Below are 18,794 nucleotides of genomic sequence, written 5' to 3' on the forward strand. Positions count from 1 at the left end.
GTTACTCACCCATTGACCACCCATAGCCATGCTAATCCCTGCTGCCATTTCCATTGACTACCAACCGCTCCTGGCCCAAAACACGACCTCCTGGTATCTCTTTGAGCTAGCTCTATTATGTAGTAACGTTAAATGATGGGCTCTTTTGGGCATGTCATTGTTATCTCTAAGCAATCTTCTGGTATGAAATGGCTTATTTGCTGTTGTAAAACAGATCCTAATGTAGTAAAACTGTCTTAAACAAGCATGCCCTCAGCCACTTGCTATTTAGGCAAAATGTGTGTCAACATACATCTGTTCCTTGCATTAAATTCCTTTTAGAAAAAGCATTGTCAACGCCAACAGTTTTGGTTCTTTTACGGCATTAGAAAGGCATTTTCCCTGCCAATCAGCTGGTGATAAACGATACACAATTGGATACGCATAAAAGCATTGCCACTCATTTCAGAATGCGCAGGCCAACTTGTACACTTTCTCATTGCAGTGTCCGGGATGTGGCAGAAGGACAGAAGACCGTCCAGGAGCTCTGAGGTGTGCCTCCTTCTGCTCTGCATGTTCACCTGGAACACACACGCAGAGGATCCTGAGGCTCTTGTGGTTACTAAGCAAGGGCTTGTGAGAGGGGCCCAATTACCGTCGCCTTCAGGTCCTGTGAATGCATTCCTGGTAATAACTTATGGAGAACCGCCTACCAAATCCCTGCGATTCAAAAAGCCAGTCCCCATCAAACCCTGGAAAGGAATCCTGACGCTACCAAGTATGGGAATTCCTGCTACCAGATTAAAGATGACGCCTTCCCTGGATTTATCGGTTCCGAGATGTGGAACCCCAATACGGAGCTCAGCGAGGACTGCTTGCATCTGAATGTATGGGTTCCATCGACTAAACCAACTCGTGCTCCAGTCCTGGTTTTCATCCATGGCGGAGGGTTTGAAACAGGGACATGCACACTGGACGTCTATGATGGGCGGATCCTAGCGCAGACTGAGGGTGTTATTGTTGTATCCATGAATTACAGACTCGGTGCCCTTGGCTTCTTGGCTTTACCGGAAAACCCAGAGATTAGTGGTAACGCTGGTCTTTTCGATCAGCAGTTGGCCCTGCAGTGGGTTCAGGAGAACATTGCTGCTTTCGGTGGGGATCCGGGCAGTGTGACTCTGTTTGGGCAGAGCGCTGGTGCTGGTGCTGTCGGCTATCACATGCTTTCTCCTTCAAGTCGTCCACTCTTCACAAGAGCCATAATGCAAAGTGGATCCCCTAATGGTCCCTGGGCTTTTATGCCCCACAGGGAGGCACGGAACATGGCTTCCAAGTTAATTCAATTATTGGGATGCTCTGACTCGAACACCACTGACGTCGTTGCTTGCCTTCAAACAAAGAGCGCCCAGGCAATCACTCACCATCAGAATTCAGTTCTATCTCATGAGGGCTTCGCCATCACACGTTTTGTTCCCACTGTTGATGGCGATTTCCTAACAGACACCCCGGACATGTTGATTAAGGAGCGAAAGGTTAAGCAAGGAGAGGTCTTAATAGGAGTTACTGTAGATGAGGGCACAATATTGCTCTTCTATGGACCGCCTGGCTTCAGCAAAGATAATGAAAGCCTCATCACCACAGCACAGTTTGAAGAAGGAGTCAAAATGTTTTTCCCCGAAGCCGGCGAGCTAGGTTTGGCTTCCATCATTTTCCAGTACACTGACTGGAAAGACGAGAACAACCCTGTGAAAAATCGCGATGCTTTGAATCATCTGCTCACAGACTATCATTTTGCGTGCCCCACCGCATCCTTCGTAAAACATTTGGTAGAGCACGGAAAGGCTGTCTTCATGTATTTGTTTGCCCATCGTGCAGTGCAGGAGGTGTGGCCTGAGTGGGCAGGAGTGATACATGGTGCCGAGATTCCATTTGTGTTTGGGGCACCACTAGATCCCAAGAACAACTACACAAAGGCAGAGGTGGATCTGAGCAGGAAGATGATGAGATCATGGGGCAATTTTGCCAGAATTGGGTGAGTACTCATTTTGACATTAAAACAGTAGTTTTGCTTTTTCTCCACATTATTTAATTATTTATTTTGGCATGTTGTAGTGCTCAAAATGACAGTAGGATATTTATGAGGCACATGGTGAGGGAGAATGTTCAAAGGATCATAGTGCAAAGTAATTGCCTGGCTCAGAAAGTAAATACAATGCAGAAATACAACAATGCAGCCGGATACAGGCGAGGGGAGATAGCACCAGGAATCTAGAAGTCTTCGTAAACAGTTGACCTCAAACAGGTTGTAGGTTTGCGGCACAATCTCTACATACACACGCACTTTTTGGGAACCACCATCACATTTGCCCATTTCCACAGTGACAGCAGGGCATGAGGGTCACTTAGTCTGCACCTTTATACCAATTCTGACTGGACTGTATGGGCGGAAGTGCTTGCCGATTCCTGTATCACAAGAATTGTTAAGAGGTTGTCTATATGCAATGGGTCTGATAATCCAGCCAGGCATCATGAAATAAAGTAACCGACTAGAATCCTAATCGTTGGTGACTGTACTAGCACAAGCACAATAGCTCTTTCATCCATGACGCTGCTACCACGCTACTTGTTACTACTGGGACCCATTTCTACTATGTAAATATGTTAATGTTAATGTAAATATGTTCACTGCTCTCTGTATATTTTCTGTTACTCTGTAAGTAATGTATGTCTGTAACCTTAATGTGTAACATTAAGAAATGCGCCCAGATGCCTCAGGGCTTGGTGCGCTTAACAAATAAACAAAATACAAATACAAATAAAGCACAACAAACCACACAAACTTCACTACACCGCGACAACAAAACAAACCACACATAGCTTCGCACAACATCACACGACGGCTACCGACTGGAAAGCACCCCCAAACTCAGCGAACAGTGTTAACCGAACAGAGGCTGCCAACAGCACATCCCTGCTCTTTTGCACTTATCCCGCTCGTTCCCACTAACTCACCCCCACCCCCTTTCCTTTTCAGATACGCCAGAGCGCCAGGGGACCACTCCGTTGGTGATAGTGCACGGTACAAATATCCTTTAACTTTAACAATAACATTTGAGTACATTGTATTTTGTCAGGACAGCAGGGGTATGAACCAGTGCTGTCCTGCTTGCATTTCTATCCCTCAAAAAAGGATAGAAACACTTTTTTCACTTTTATGTTTGGCTATTAGATCGTAAACATGTGCCACTTTTAGTTTTGGCTGTTAGATCACACTTCAGCACTACCTATGAAGCCAAAGGTATTGTCTAGGAATATAGATAGGAGGGAGATGGAATGTTTGGAATCACACACCATGTAGGCTTTATTTGGCTTGTTACTAACCCATTGACCACCCATAGCCATGCTAATCCCTGCTGTCATTTCCATTGACTACCAACCCCTCCTGGCCCAAAACACAACCTCCTGGTATTTCTTTGAGCTAGCTCTATTATGTAGTAACGTTAAATGATGGGCTCTTTTGGGCATGTCATTGTTATCTCTAAGCAATCTTCTGGTATGAAATGGCTTATTTGCTGTTGTAAATCAGATCCTAATGTAGTAAAAATGTCTTAAACAAGCATGCCCTCAGCCACTTGCTATTTAGGCAAAATGTGTGTCAACATACATCTGTTCCTTGCATTAAATTCCTTTTAGAAAAAGCATTGTCAACGCCAACAGTTTTGGTTCTTTTACAGCATTAGAAAGGCATTTTCCCTGCCAATCAGGTGGTGATAAACGATACACAATTGGATATGCATAAAAGCATTTTCACTCATTTCAGAATGTGCAGGCCAATTTGTACACTTTCTCATTGCAGTGTCCGGGATGTGGCAGAAGGACAGAAGACCGTCTAGGAGCTCTGAGGTGTGCCTCCTTCTTCTCTGCATGTTCACCTGGAACACACACGCAGAGGATCCTGAGGCTCTTGTGGTTACTAAGCAAGGACTTGTGAGAGGGGCCCAACTACCGTCGCCTTCAGGTCCTGTGAATGCATTTCTGGGAATACCTTATGGAGAACCGCCTACCGGATCCCTGCGATTCAAAAAGCCAGTCCCCATCAAACCCTGGAAAGGAATCCTGAACGCTACCAAGTATGGGAATTCCTGCTACCAGATTAAAGATGACGCCTTCCCTGGATTTATCGGTTCGGAGATGTGGAACCCCAATACGGAGCTCAGCGAGGACTGCGTGCATCTGAATGTATGGGTTCCATCGACTAAACCAACTCGTGCTCCAGTCCTGGTTTTCATCCATGGCGGAGGGTTTGAAACAGGGACATGCACACTGGACGTCTATGATGGGCGGATCCTAGCGCAGACTGAGGGTGTTATTGTATCCATGAATTACAGACTCGGTGCCCTTGGCTTCTTGGCTTTACCGGAAAACCCAGAGATTAGTGGTAACGCTGGTCTTTTCGATCAGCAGTTGGCCCTGCAGTGGGTTCAGGAGAACATTGCTGCTTTCGGTGGGGATCCGGGCAGTGTGACTCTGTTTGGGCAGAGCGCTGGTGCTGGTGCTGTCGGCTATCACATGCTTTCTCCTTCAAGTCGTCCACTCTTCACAAGAGCCATAATGCAAAGTGGATCCCCTAATGGTCCCTGGGCTTTAATGCCCCACAGGGAGGCACGGAACATGGCTTCCAAGTTAATTCAATTATTGGGATGCTCTGACTCGAACACCACTGACGTCGTTGCTTGCCTTCAAACAAAGAGCGCCCAGGCTATCACTCACCATCAGAATTCAGTTCTCTCTCATGAGGGCTTCGCCATCACACGTTTTGTTCCCACTGTTGATGGCGATTTCCTAACAGACACCCCGGACATGTTGATTAAGGAGCAAAAGGTTAAGCAAGGAGAGGTCTTAATAGGAGTTACTGTAGATGAGGGCACAATATTGCTCTTCTATGGACCGCCTGGCTTCAGCAAAGATAATGAAAGCCTCATCACCACAGCACAGTTTGAAGAAGGAGTCAAAGAGGCCGATTAATGGAATTAATATGTGCTGAAAATTCCCTAAGCAAGTGTGCGAAAGCGTGCGAATCGCAGCGCAAGTGCGAAAATAGCAGCGAAACCCGCGCACGATTCATGGAAGTCTGTGCACGTGTAAATTCATGGATGTGCGCTAAAATCCTGCGTGGTGCACGCTGGCGCACACGTCTTCAAACAGCATGTGCTACGCGCACAGCGAAAGCGCACATAGCGAAGCGCACACAACAAAAGTAGGCGCAACACGGGACGTAACACGCGGAATGGGGAACAACGCGTGAAAATGTGGGCGTCACGGGGAAGTACAGGAGGCAAATGCGCGGAACGCCCACACGTGCGCCTACAACACGTATTCATGGAATCGAACGGGGCTAACGTGTGCGCCAAAAAAGACGCGCTAATCCGGAAACACGTACGCCAGCAGGAAGCAGGCGTACGTGGACCCGCGCAGCATAAAAGTGCGCGCAAACAACAAACAAGCTCAGATGCCAAGATGAATATACCGTTCCTCGCAGCAGTGGTCGTGGGATACCGCAGGAGGAGAAGGAGGATAGTCAGGGCCAGAATTTTTACACCCAGAACCAGCCTTTTTGGGATGCCTGATGACCAGGTGTATGGGAGGTACAGGTTTCCACCTCACATAATACTCGACCTGGTGAGTGAGTGGGAGGATGACCTCACATCACCCACCCTGTGCTCCCAAGCACTGAGCCCCTTGGAAAAGGTACTCAATGTACTGCACTTCTTGGCCACTGGTTCATTTCAGCGGACAAGTGCCATAGTGGGGGGGGTCTCACAGGCCACGCAGTCACACTGCCTGCACCAGGTGTTGGCCATCATGACTGCACGCCCATCAGTCCGCAGGCACATATACCTTCCCAGAACACCTGCAGAAAGGCAGGCTGTCGTCCAGGATTTTTACGGGGTGGCACACTTCCCCAAAGTGCTAGGTGCCATTGACTGCACCCATGTGGCTCTACATCTTCCCAGGGCATGTGAGCACATTTACGGAAAACGCAAGCACTGGCATTCCATCAACGTGCGGGTAGTATGTGATGCCAAGGGAATGATCTATATGCCAACTATCCAGGGTCCCCCCATGACAGTTTCATTTACAGAATGTCAACCCTAAACCGGGACCTAGAAGCTGGGCGGCATGGCGATACATGGCTGCTTGGTGAGTATAAATGCCCCTGCACATGCATGCATGTCAGATACTGAGTAATGTCACAACCCCACTAATGATACCCATCATCACCTCCCCAGGGGACAGTGCCTACCCACTGAGCACCCACATGATGACGCCAATTTGGAACCCCACCACACCATCCGAGGTAAGATACAACACGCCCATATTGCAACCCGGGGCATAGTGGAGCGCACATTCGGAGTGCTCAAGTCACGCTTTCACTCCCTTGACCGCTCTGGTGGGCTGCTGCCATACGCGCCCCCAGTAGTGTGCAGGATCATAGTGGCAGCATGTGTCCTGCACAATGTTGCAACATGCCGGGCCTGCCGGTGGACATGGTGGTTCCCCCACATCCCCAACCACAAGCACGGCTGCTGTGCATGGGAGGGGAAAGGGCACGTGGTGCTCCGCCACCCAACACACCACTGCATGTCATGCAATGTGAAAGCAAACAAAGCAATGCACAAGACCTGACACAAGTGTCACAAAGTGCACTGTCCCAAATGGCAGCAAGCATGTGGGTCTGGAAGGTTTGATTCTGGAGGATTAAAGTGCAGAGATCCCCATGCAGCAGGTCACGGGTTGCCTGCACATCTGCATGCATGGCCTCGCGGGATGCCCAGATCTCCTCACGTGTTGCCTGCAGCTCAGCTGAGAGCGAAGGTGTGAGCTGCTCCAGCTGCTGTTCTGCCCTAACATTTCGGTAAGCCTCAAGTTCAAGCAGACTCTGCCTGAGGTTATGGAGTTCCACCCTCAGGGCTTCCCTGTGGCCCTTTGACTCTATTGATATGGATTCGCGCAGAGTCTCCAGTGCCGCCCGTCGGTCCCTGTTGGACGCCAACATGTCTTCCATGTGTGATTGGCAAATGGAGTCTGTTGCCTGCTGTTGTTGCTCCATCTGCCTTTCAGGGGGGATAATGGAAGTGGCCACCCTCTCTATTGCCTGAGCCATCATTTCTACTGATGCTGCCTGTTGGGTTGCCATACCGTACATGGAGTTTTCCCATACAGTATTGCCTGGTGGTGCACGGCCACCGCGTCGGCGGGCGCCACACCTGTTTGGGGCAAGGCGATCTGCACCTTGCTGTGCTGGCACTGCCTGAGGCTGCAGGACTGCATTCCCCCTCTGATCTGCTGCCCCAGGAACAGGATCAGATGCTGTGGAGTGTGACCCTGCATCCGTAACCGCCAAAGGTGGACCTACCAACACTGACATCCCCAGAGAGGATTCTACCCCTGGTGCAGGTGGGTTGGACAGAACAGAATCCCAGCCAGAAGCACTGACCTGCGACAGCACATAAGTCTCATCATCCGACTCAGCACCTGAATAGAGGTCTGGGGAGCTGCACCCAGAGACACCCCTCGACAATATGGTCTGCAGTACCAAAGTGTTTTCACCCACCACCACACCACGTCGCCCACTGGTGCCTAGTCGTGGCTGAGAATCCTCCTGGGTCTGCACCATCTCCTGAACCTCACCAGCATCAAGTGCATCGTCACTTGCAAAAACATGAAATACAAGAAATGGAAACAGGCATGAGCACCATAGCACACACAAAGGCCTGACAAGACAGAGATCCTGTACATGGTACACATGTCCCACATGACTATAACCCTGGCATGCATGCACTGTCAATGAGTTTGAAGGGGAGTCAAAAAGGCAGACAATGAGGACACCAAGATGGAAAAGCAACACATTCCCAGCATGTCGTGTAGCACTGGCATCACACATCAGCCTGTGAGTGTCATGTACAATACACATACATGACACATGCCAGCACACAGATGTCATGTATCAAAGCCATGGTAAGTTAGACAACTACAGCGATATGTCAGTGAATGAGTACTGTCACACATCCATGTCACATGAACATGATGAGAAGATTAATGCAGAATAGTGTCGCAAAATATGAATGTGCCACACACTGTAACACATCCAGTGTACAATAAGATAGTGATTGTAGGCAGATGTACACATCAATGGTTGGTCACTTCAACATGACAGGAAACAACTATCATCTTCCACATGCAAACAGGCCCTAAAAATAAATTTCAGCAGGCCACTACTCCCTCGCCCTGAATGGTCTAATCATTCACATAACCAGGTTACTAAAGTGGCAAAATGTGGGGTGTAAACAATGACAGAAGCATGTCACATATGTGGCATTAGGGATGAAAAAAGTATATGAAAAATGGGATAATCTAAACAATCAGCCTAAATGAACACAGAAAAAAATCAGAACAATGTTGTTGCAAGATGATAGTTCAAGTGCAACAGCAGTAATGTGGGGCTAATTGGCTACTGTGGGCAGAAGGGATACTGTCATACCCAAATCAAAGGCACGTGAATGTATTGGAGGAAGCACATGGGTGATCCATAACACTCAGGAGTACACACCCTCACCTGGCACTCAATCAGAACCGTCACCCAAACAACATACACATGGATTACACACACATGCATGGGCACTCACCGGAAAATGCGTCGTAATCAGGTAGCTATCCCACGCCTTGGATCTGTTCCTCTGTGACGAAGGTCCCAGCACCAGACTCATGTTGAGTGAGTTCGTTGTCCTCTGGTGGGGACCCAGCGCTAGTCACCAGAGTAGCGGCATGATTTGAGGCCAGCTTGTTCATTGCTCTGCGTTTCAGGTCATTCCACCGCTTGTAGCAATCATCAGCTGTGTGCCTCACAAATCCAAGGGCACTTATGCGGTCCGCGATGGTCTGCCAGTGTGCCCTACATTGACCAGGTTGGTCTTGCACCCTGCAGTCACCACCATTTCGCGGCTATGTGCCGACACATAGGTCATAAATTCATCAAGTTCGGCGTCATTAAAGCTAGGCTTCCTTGACGTGCCGGACTGTGTAGCCGTGTCTGGGGTCTCGGCCTGTAGTGCCAGAGCACCCTTCTTCCTCTTTTTCAAAGGTGGAACGGAGCCTGAGTGGCTTGTGCCGCTCTGGTCAGTAGGGGCAGAAGCACAGGTGTACTGGGTACTGGGAGTGTGCGTAGGCAGAATGACCATAGGTCTTGGTGCAGGCATTGGCTGAAGTGTGATGTTGGCAGGGGCAACGTCAGTTTGATGGACCAGCACTGACACTGTCCCGGCTGGGAGACTTAGAACTGGGGTGGATAGAGCTGCAGCTGCCCCTGCAGCCTCCCCACCCTGTCTACTTGGGGCCGCAGATGACATCGCTGCCCCAGATCCACGTGGCCTGGTGACACCAACTTGCACCGGCACACGTGGCTTAGACTTGCTGACCTGGAAGCATGGGAGTCATCTTGTGCTGGGTCAGGTGCCACAATGGGCTGGTCCAACAAGGGCTGAGCTGGGATGGTGTCAGCCACGTTTCCCTCAACCATGGGGGGGAGCATGGGTGTCCCTGATTGGTCCTCCACACATAGGGGTCTAGGGGCACCCTGCAAATCCTGGCCACGTCCCCTACCGTGCCCACCACGCCCACCTTTTGGAGGTCGGCCACCTTTGCCTTACTGCTTGGTCGCCTCCCAACCAGGGCACTGATGTTGTTGTGCATATGGGAGTTTCAGTAAACAATTGTCCTGGGCACTTGGGGGTGAAAGGGGTATGGTACTAGATGGAATTCGTACCCTAGTGCTCTAGCAAGGCTGTCTGTGACCCCTGGGGGAAGATGACAGAGTAACGCAACACACAGGCACCCCAAAAACAAAAAGTAACGTGCACGCAACCCCTCGTAGACCACGTGCGTGGAAAAATGAACCCGCACTATGCTGTGGCACCCAGAAACACAAAAATAAGCGTACACGTGTTACACACAGCCTACAATGACCTCTGAAGGGGTATGTGACACACGGGGCAAGCACAGTTGGTAAATGCGTGCGCGACTCACCGTCTGCCTGGAAAAAGAAAGTGAAAAAAGCACGTGTGTGCGCGTTGGCAACACCCCCGCCAAAAGAAGAATTGTACGCTGTCTGAGGAGACAGGACAAAAGAAGTGAACGCTGTTTGAGGAAACGGGCCCAACAAAAAAAATTAACGCTGTCAGAGGTAACAGGGAGTACGAACTTGAAATGCTGTGAAGTAATCGCGTGTGAACCGACAAGAAGTACAGAATTCACCCACTCACTCTCCACGAAAAGCATGTACAAGGAAATGGGGTCCTACACGTACCTTTTAAAGCGGCCCACGCGTACAGCGTCACTTATGCATGTACGCTCTAATGCCCTTTCCTCCAATTACACGAGCTGACACTCGGATATGCAGTTTTTGGACGTGTACGATGAACATGCACCCGTGTTGATGGAAACGCCCGTGCGCGTCACGTCACTTAGGCGCATTGGCCCTTTCCTCGGATTACACACATTCACACGCGGACGTGCAGTTTTTTCATGCGCACTGAAGCACTATGCCCACGTCACGAGGGAAACGCCCATGCGCGTAACGTCACAGAAGCGCTTACGCGCTAAGGGCCTTTCCTCCAATTACACGCTGACGTGCAATTTTTTCACGTGCCAAATCACTCCGTATCAAGCTGGCCACGTAACAACACACGGAAGACCATGCTCCTGCCCAGAAGGCCGAATTACTGCCCCCCAGTGCCCCGAGCATGCTCCCACCTGCCATCTGCTGCTGCCTGACTGCCTGCTGCCCACGTGCCCTGCTATTTGTTGCCTGCACGTCAGCCAGGGGTGCAGTTGCTGTGACCACCCCTGCTGGAACCGAAGACTCCCGAATGGGATACCTTCACTCCACAGCCCAGCCCCAGGACCCAGTTGTCCACCCACTCCTGCCTCTGGGGTTGCCATGTCGGGCACAACACCATCTGGCACTACTGGCAACCCCCAGCCAGAGAGGCAGAGGGCCACCAGTTTCACTGCCAGGGAAGTTGGTGTCCTGGTGGAGCAAGTCCTGGGGCAGTATGATGCCCTCTTTGGAAGTTTGCGCGCTGACTATGAAGGACGGACCAGGATCTGGATGGATATCGTGACTGCCATCAATGCGGAGGGGGTGGCTGTCCGCGACTTACAACATGTCAAGAAGCGCTGGGAGGACTTTAGGTCCAGGACCCTCAACAAGGCCCGGCGCCTTTTGAAGACAGCGGATGCCAAGGGGAGCCGGGGCCACCTGTCCGACCACCGAATGAGGGTCCTGGAACGCATACGCCCAGCGCTCCACGTCCAGGTCCTTGAGAGGCAGACCCGTCTGGAGTCGAGCGGTAAGTGTACATGCATACTGATTGGACGCTGTGCGTGTCGTGGTTTGCCAGTAGTGTGCAGGTTGCACATGTGATTTTGTAGGGCCATGTAGGGATGTGTATGTACAGGGGCGTGAGGTTGACACATGTGAGTCCTCTCAGGTGTGAGACACATCGATGGTGTATGTGTTGGTAAGCATGCAGGCCAAATGCAGATGTGGGAGCACACATGTTTGAATTTCTGTGTATGTACGTTGGCATGGTTGTGGTGTCACACATGTATGGTGGTTCCAGCTGCATGTATCTGCACTGTGTACATGTGCATGTGTGTGTATTTGACAAGTGTGCAACTGTGATGCAACATGGATGCATGTGACACTGATATGTAGAAGGCTGATTGCCAGATGTGACATGGATGGCGATCTCATCACTGTGCACTCCCTGTGTTTCATGTGATGTAAGGCTCACCTTCGGCTGCTCATGCTGTTGTATGTGTATGGATGGTGCTGCCTGGTGCAATATTGCTGTGGAATTGCTCATGTGTGTGAGTTGAAATGACATGTTTGTTGGGGATTGTGATGCCATATCCGAAGTGACACTGCCACTCATGTGCAACTGTCATGTGTGTATCAGTCCATTGTACAGTGCCCGGATGCCTGTGTCCTATCTCTCCCTGTCTGCAGCATCAACTGATGAAGAGGGCAGAGAGGGTGCTGTGGAGCAAGGCTGCACGGATCGCCCCGCCAGCCGGAGACACAAGGCCCAGCTCCCCTCCCAGGTTGTCATCTCGTCAGGGAGTGAGGAGTCTGGTGCCGCGTCCCAGGATGCAGCTGCTGAGGGTAGGTCCAAGAGGCGGAGGTCGGAGTTGGACTCCTCGGCAGCAGAAGGGGCAGCTGAGACCCCACAGGGCCCGACGGAGGAAGATGGCGCGGAGTCATCCAGGTTGGTGGGGGGTTTGGTGGAGGAGGAAGCCGTGGAAGGGACAAACACAGGGTCTGGAGGTGGGGATTCCACTGGTGCTAGTGGTGCAGTGCAGGGGCAGGGACAGGAGGCAGCACAGGCCACCGTGGAGGTGCCTGTGTGTAATCCTGTCCCCGATCCTGTGACTGCATCATCCTGCACCAGCAGGGATGCCTACGTCCAGACCCGTTCTCAGGGAGGGGATCCGCTTACAACAACTGGCCTTCCTCTCCCTGCGGAAGTGGCTATCCGGGACCGGGTTGAGCCTGTCCTGAGTGGGATGGCGTTGCGTCAACGAGGCATGCGAGGTGGCCTGCAGTGTTTTCGTGAGGACACTGCACGTCATCTCGAATGCCTCGTTGACCGTGTTGACCTACTGGGACGGGTCACCAGGACCGGATTCCTCCATTTGCTGGACCTTGTTCCGACCCCCTCCCCACCTGAACCCCCTATGCGCCAGTCGTCCTCCATGTCATCTTCCCACCCATGTATCACCTGGGTACCCTGTGGAGCTGCCTTTGACCCTGCGGCCAGGCTGGTGGAGGACAGATCCCTGTCACAGTCAGGAGTCAGACGTCCGGCAGGGGTGGTCACCTCAACAACTGCACCCCAGCCAGAGGAGGACGTGCAGGCAGCAAGAGCAGGGGCACAGGCACAGCAGCAGCAGCAGCAACAAGGTGGGAGCCATGATGGCTCGGGGACATCAACATCGGAGGGGCAGGCATCGGCCAGAGGGCAGGAGGACCCAGGATTGGAAGTGTCTTCCATGTGGCAGCGGTTGGGCCATGCCATAGATGCGGAGCGGCAGCGGGCGGAAGAGGCACGGCTCACAATGGTCAGGGCGGAGAACTCCATGCGGAGGGCACTGAGGTGGGCCGAGTGCCTCGAGGCAATTCGCAGGGAGTTGGAGGTGAACATGTCATCGTCCCTGCGAACCCTCGGGGCCATGGAAGAGGACCGCCTCAGGACATTGAGCGGGAGTTCGATGATGCCGTGGCCCAGGACATCGAAAAGTGAGCCATCGGACTAGCCCGCTGCCATTGTAAATAGTTTTTAGAGTTAGGTTTCCTTTTCCTTTGATTTGTGGTGAATGGACTATGCCACACACATTTGTATATTTTTTTTATTAGGTAGTTTCTTAGGTAGGTTTCATTTCTTTCGTTGGGCTCATGGACCCTTGACAATGGATTGTACATAGTTGAACAATGGATTTATTTGAACTTTTTTATTTGATTTTGAACATGGATTAATGGATTTTTCATTTGGACAATGGATTGTACATAGTTGGACAATAGATTATTTTGAACTTTTTCTTTTGATTTCACCATGGATCAATGGATTTTTCTTTTTACGTTTCCTTTGGATTTGCGTTGGTGGACGGAGAGTTTTGACTATTTTTCTTTAGGATTACTTTGGATTGGTTGTACTTTTCATTTACTCATCTTTTGCACATGCTTTTCATTTCATGTTTGCTATTTTGTTATGCTTTCATTTCATTGCTTTATTTTTGTACATAATACATTTTCATATTTTAGTTCCATGTGTGGGATTCGCTCGTTGGGTTAATGCATGTGAAAATGTGGGTTTACACAATCAATGACAACCAGTGTGTGTGCGTGACGGACATTTGTTGATGTACATACATGCCATTTGGGTTGTTTCATGTAATGGGCATTTGAATGTGGGGTGTATGTTATGCTTGGTTGGTTATTTGGGCAGGGGTGGCGTGCCATGGGATTTTGGTGGAAATGAGGGCCATGATTGTGGGTCATGTTGACATGTTGGGGGGGAAATGAGTGGGGGCCTGCTGGCAGGTGCCCCTCACTGATGGGGGGTGGGGGTGCTGGGGGACATGAGTGGGACATGAGTGGGGGCCTGATGGCAGGTGCCCCTCACTGATGCGGGGTGGGGGTGCTGGGGGACATAGTGGGACATGAGTGGGTGCCTGCTGGCAGGTGCCCCTCACTGATGGGGGGTGCAGGTGCTGGGGGACATGAGTGGGGGCCTGCTGGCAGGTGCCCCTCACTGATGGGGGGTGGGGGTGTGGGGGACATGAGTGGGGACCTGCTGGAAGGTGTCCCTCACTGATGGGGGGTGGGGGTGCTGGGGGACATGAGTGGGACATGAGTGGGGGCCTCCTGGCAGGTGCCCTTCACTGATGGGGTGGGGGTGCTGGGGGACATGAGTGGGACATGAGTGGGGGCCTGCTGGCAGGTGCCCCTCACTGATGGGGGGCGGGGGTGCTGGGGGACATGAGTGGGGGCCTGCTGGCAGGTGCGCCTCACTGATGGGGGGTGGGGGTGCTGGGGGACATGAGTGGGACATGAGTGGGGGCCTGCTGGCAGGTGCTTCTCACTGGTGGGGGTGCTGGGGGACATGAGTGGGACATGAGTGGGACATGAGTGGGGGCCTGCTGGCAGGTGCCCCTCACTGATGGGGGGTGGGGGTGCTGGGGGACATGAGTGGGGGCCTGCTGGCAGGTGCCCCTCACTGATGGGGGGTGGGGGTGCTGGGGGACATGAGTGGGACATGAGTGGGGGCCGGCTGGCAGGTGCCCCTCACTGATGGGGGGTGGGGGTGCTGGGAGACATGAGTGGGACATGAGTGGGGGCCTGCTGGCAGGTGCCCCTCACTGATGGGGGGTGGGGGTGCTGGGGGATATGAGTGGGTGCCTGCTGGCAGGTGCCCCTCACTGATGGGGGTGCGGGTGCTGGGGGACATGAGTGGGGGCCTGCTGGCAGGTGCCCCTCACTGATGGGGGGTGGGGGTGTGGGGACATGAGTGGGGGCCTGCTGGAAGGTGTCCCTCACTGATGGGGTGTGGGAGTGCTGGGGGACATGAGTGGGACATGAGTGGGGGCCTCCTGGCAGGTGCCCTTCACTGATGGGGTGGGGATGCTGGGGGACATGAGTGGGACATGAGTGGGGGCCTGCTGGCAGGTGCCCCTCACTGATGGGGGGTGGGGGTGCTGGGGGACATGAGTGGGGGCCTGCTGGCAGGTGCGCCTCACTGATGGGGGTGGGGGTGCTGGGGGACATGAGTGGGACATGAGTGGGGGCCTGCTGGCAGGTGCTTCTCACTGGTGGGAGTGCTGGGGGACAGGAGTGGGACATGAGTGGGACATGAGTGGGGGCCTGCTGGCAGGTGCCCCTCACTGATGGGGGGTGGGGGTGCTGGGGGACATGAGTGGGGGCCTGCTGGCAGGTGCCCCTCACTGATGGGGGGTGGGGGTGCTGGGGGACATGAGTGGGACATGAGTGGGGGCCTGCTGGCAGGTGCCCCTCACTGATGGGGGTGGGGGTGCTGGGAGACATGAGTGGGACATGAGTGGGGGCCTGCTGGCAGGTGCCCCTCACTGATGGGGGGTGGGGGTGCTGGGGGACATGAGTGGGGGCCTGCTGGCAGGTGCCCCTCACTGATGGGGGTGGGGGTGCTGGGGGACATGAGTGGGACATGAGTGGGGGCCTGCTGGCAGGTGCCCCTCACTGATGGGGGGTGGGGGTGCTGGGGACATGAGTGGGACGTGAGTGGGGGCCTTCTGGCAGGTGCCCCTCACTGATGGGGGGTGGGGGTGCTGGGGGACATGAGCGGGGGCCTGCTGGCAGGTGTCCCTCACTGATGGGGGTGGGGGTGCTGGGGGACATGAGTGGGACATGAGTGGGGGCCTCCTGGCAGGTGCCCTCCACTGATGGGGGTGGGGGTGCTGGGGGACATGAGTGGGACATGAGTGGGGGCCTGCTGGCAGGTGCCCCTCACTGATGGGGCGTGGGGGTGCTGGGGGACATGAGTGGGGGCCTGCTGGCAGGTGCCCCTCACTGATGGGGGGTGGGGGTGCTGGGGGACATGAGTGGGGTCCTGCTGGCAGGTGCGCCTCACTGATGGGGGTGGGGGTGCTGGGGGACATGAGTGGGGGCCTGCTGGCAGGTGGTTCTCACTGGTGGGGGTGCTGGGGGACATGAGTGGGACATGAGTGGGGGCCTGCTGGCAGGTGCCCCTCACTGATGGGGGGTGGGGGTGCTGGGGGACATGAGTGGGGGCCTGCTGGCAGGTGCCCCTCACTGATGGGGGTGGGGGTCCTGGGGGACATGAGTGGGGGCCTGCTGGCAGGTACCCCTCACTGATGGGGGGTGGGGATGCTGGGGGACATAGGTAGGGGCCTGCTGGCAGGTGCGCCTCACTGATGGGGGGTGGGGGTGCTGGGGGACATGAGTGGGACATGAGTGGGGGCCTGCTGGCAGGTGCCCCTCACTGATGGGGGTGGGGGTGCAGGGGGACATGAGTGGGACATGAGTGGGGGCCTGCTGGCAGGTGCCCCTCACTGATGGGGGGTGGGGGTCCAGGGGGACATGAGTTGGTGATCACTAGTGCAACGTGACACGTGGCCTGGCTGGGGGGCATGGCCATGGTGGACGGGCTTCCTGCGGGACATGTCCAGGGCTGCAGGGTAGTCCCCTGTGGTGTGGGCTGCCTGCAGGGGCCGTAGAGGGGACACCTGGGAGGACCCACACTGCCAATTCACGTGTAGGACTCCCCGCGCACCACACTGGATACACGTAACCTGCTCTGACAGCAAAATCGTGTGTGAAACCTCCCGCGCACCCCAGTAATACACGTACCCCGCTCGCACAGGGCCAATTGCATGTGAAACCTCCTGCGCACCCCAGTAATACACGTACCCCCCTCACACAGGGCCAATCGCGTGTGAAACCTCCCGTGCACCCCAGTAATACACGTACCCCGCTCGCACAGGGCCAATCACATGTGAAACCTCCTGCGCACCCCAGTAACACGTACCCGCCCGCACAGGGCCAATCGCGTGTGAAAGTTCCCGCGCCCCCAGTAGCACACATACCCCACTCGCACAGGGCCAATCACGTGTGAAACTTCCAGCGCACCCCAGTAATACACGTACCCCGCTCGCACAGGTCCAATCACGTGTGAAACCTCCTGCGCACCCCAGTAATACACGTACCCCGCTCGCACAGGGCCAATCGTGTGTGAAACCTCCCGCACACCCCAGTAACACACGTAGCTCGCTCGCACAGGGCCAATCGCGTGTGAAAGTTCACACGCACCCCAGTAATATATGTACCCCACTCGCACAGGGCCAATCGCGTGTGAAAGTTCCTGTGCACCCCAGTAACACACGTACCCCGCTCGCACAGGGCCAATTGCGTGTGAAAGTTCCCGCGCACCCCAGTAACACACGTACCCTGCTCGCAGAGAGCCAATTGCGTGTGATAGTTCCCGCGCACCCCAGTAATACACGTACCCCACTCGCACAGGGCCAATCGCGTGTGATAGTTCACACGCACCCCAGTAACACATGTACCCCGCTCGCACTGGGCCAATCGCGTGTGAAAGTTCCCGCGCACACCAGTAACACACGTACCCCGTTCGCACAGGGCCAGTCGCGTGTGAAAGTTCCCATGCACACCAGTAATACATGTAACCCGCTCGCACAGGGCCAATCGCGTGTGATAGTTCACACGCACCCCAGTAACACATGTACCCCGCTCGCACTGGGCCAATCGCGTGTGAAAGTTCCCGCGCACCCAGTAACACACGTACCCCGCTCGCACAGGGCCAATCGCATGGGAAACTCCCCGCGCCGGGGGGAAAAGGATTCAGGGGGGTGCGCAGGGAGTTTTACTGGCGTTTTTATGGTTCGGGGCCTGTGCGCCATGTACGGGATTTGTGCGCTGTGCATGACGCATGGGGAGGGGTTGGGGGCGTAACTGGTGCTGCTGCAGGGTCACTGCGCCACTCTGTGCCACGGCTGGTTTTGGATGCTAAAATCCATGAATAAGCTGTGCGTGGAAATGGATTTTAGCACACGCGGCTGGCGCAGAAAGTCACACGCGCACACTGTGCGCCAGCCGCGTGCGCCACTTGTGCGCTGAATTCTATGAATTACCCTGAAAATGTTTTTCCCTGAAGCCGGTGAGCTAGGTTTGGCTTCCATCATTTTCCAGTACACTGACTGGAAAGACGAGAACAACCCTGTGAAAAATCGCAATGCTTTGAATCATCCGCTCACAGACTATCATTTTGCGTGCCCCACCGCATCCTTCGTAAAACATTTGGTAGAGCACGGAAAGGCTATCTTCATATATTTGTTTGCCCATCGTGCAGTGCAGGAGGTGTGGCCTGAGTGGGCAGGAGTGATGCATGGTGCCGAGATTCCATTTGTGTTTGGGGCACCACTAGATCCCAAGAACAACTACACAAAGGCAGAGGTGGACCTGAGCAGGAAGATGATGAGATCATGGGGCAATTTTGCCAGAATTGGGTGAGTACTCCTTTTGACATTAAAACAGTAAGTTTGCTTTTTCTCCACATTATTTAATTATTTATTTCTGCATGTTGTAGTGCTCAAAATGACAGTAGGATATTTATGAGGCACATGGTGAGGGAAAAATGTTCAAAGGATCATAGTGCAAGAAAGTAAATACAATGCAGAAATAC

The 18,794-nt window shown here is 53.6% G+C and overlaps 1 protein-coding gene and 1 pseudogene across 1 annotated transcript in view; both read left to right on the forward strand.

Annotated features, from left to right (window-relative positions):
* The first annotated feature begins 543 nt into the window (after positions 1 to 543).
* LOC138569524 (cholinesterase-like) lies at positions 544 to 2,015 on the forward strand (annotated as a pseudogene).
* Positions 2,016 to 3,843: 1,828 nt separating this feature from the next.
* Positions 3,844 to 18,794, forward strand: part of LOC138527822 (cholinesterase-like) — a 69,014-nt gene continuing 54,063 nt past the window's right edge. The window contains exons 1-2 of the mRNA XM_069639152.1: positions 3,844 to 4,997; positions 18,256 to 18,618. Coding sequence (XP_069495253.1) covers positions 3,844 to 4,997; positions 18,256 to 18,618 — 1,517 coding nt within the window. The remainder of the gene's footprint in view (positions 4,998 to 18,255; positions 18,619 to 18,794) is intronic.

Source organism: Ambystoma mexicanum, chromosome 1p, assembly GCF_040938575.1.
Source record: "Ambystoma mexicanum isolate Mex_15411 chromosome 1p, UKY_AmexF1_1, whole genome shotgun sequence".
Taxonomy (NCBI): domain Eukaryota; kingdom Metazoa; phylum Chordata; class Amphibia; order Caudata; family Ambystomatidae; genus Ambystoma; species Ambystoma mexicanum.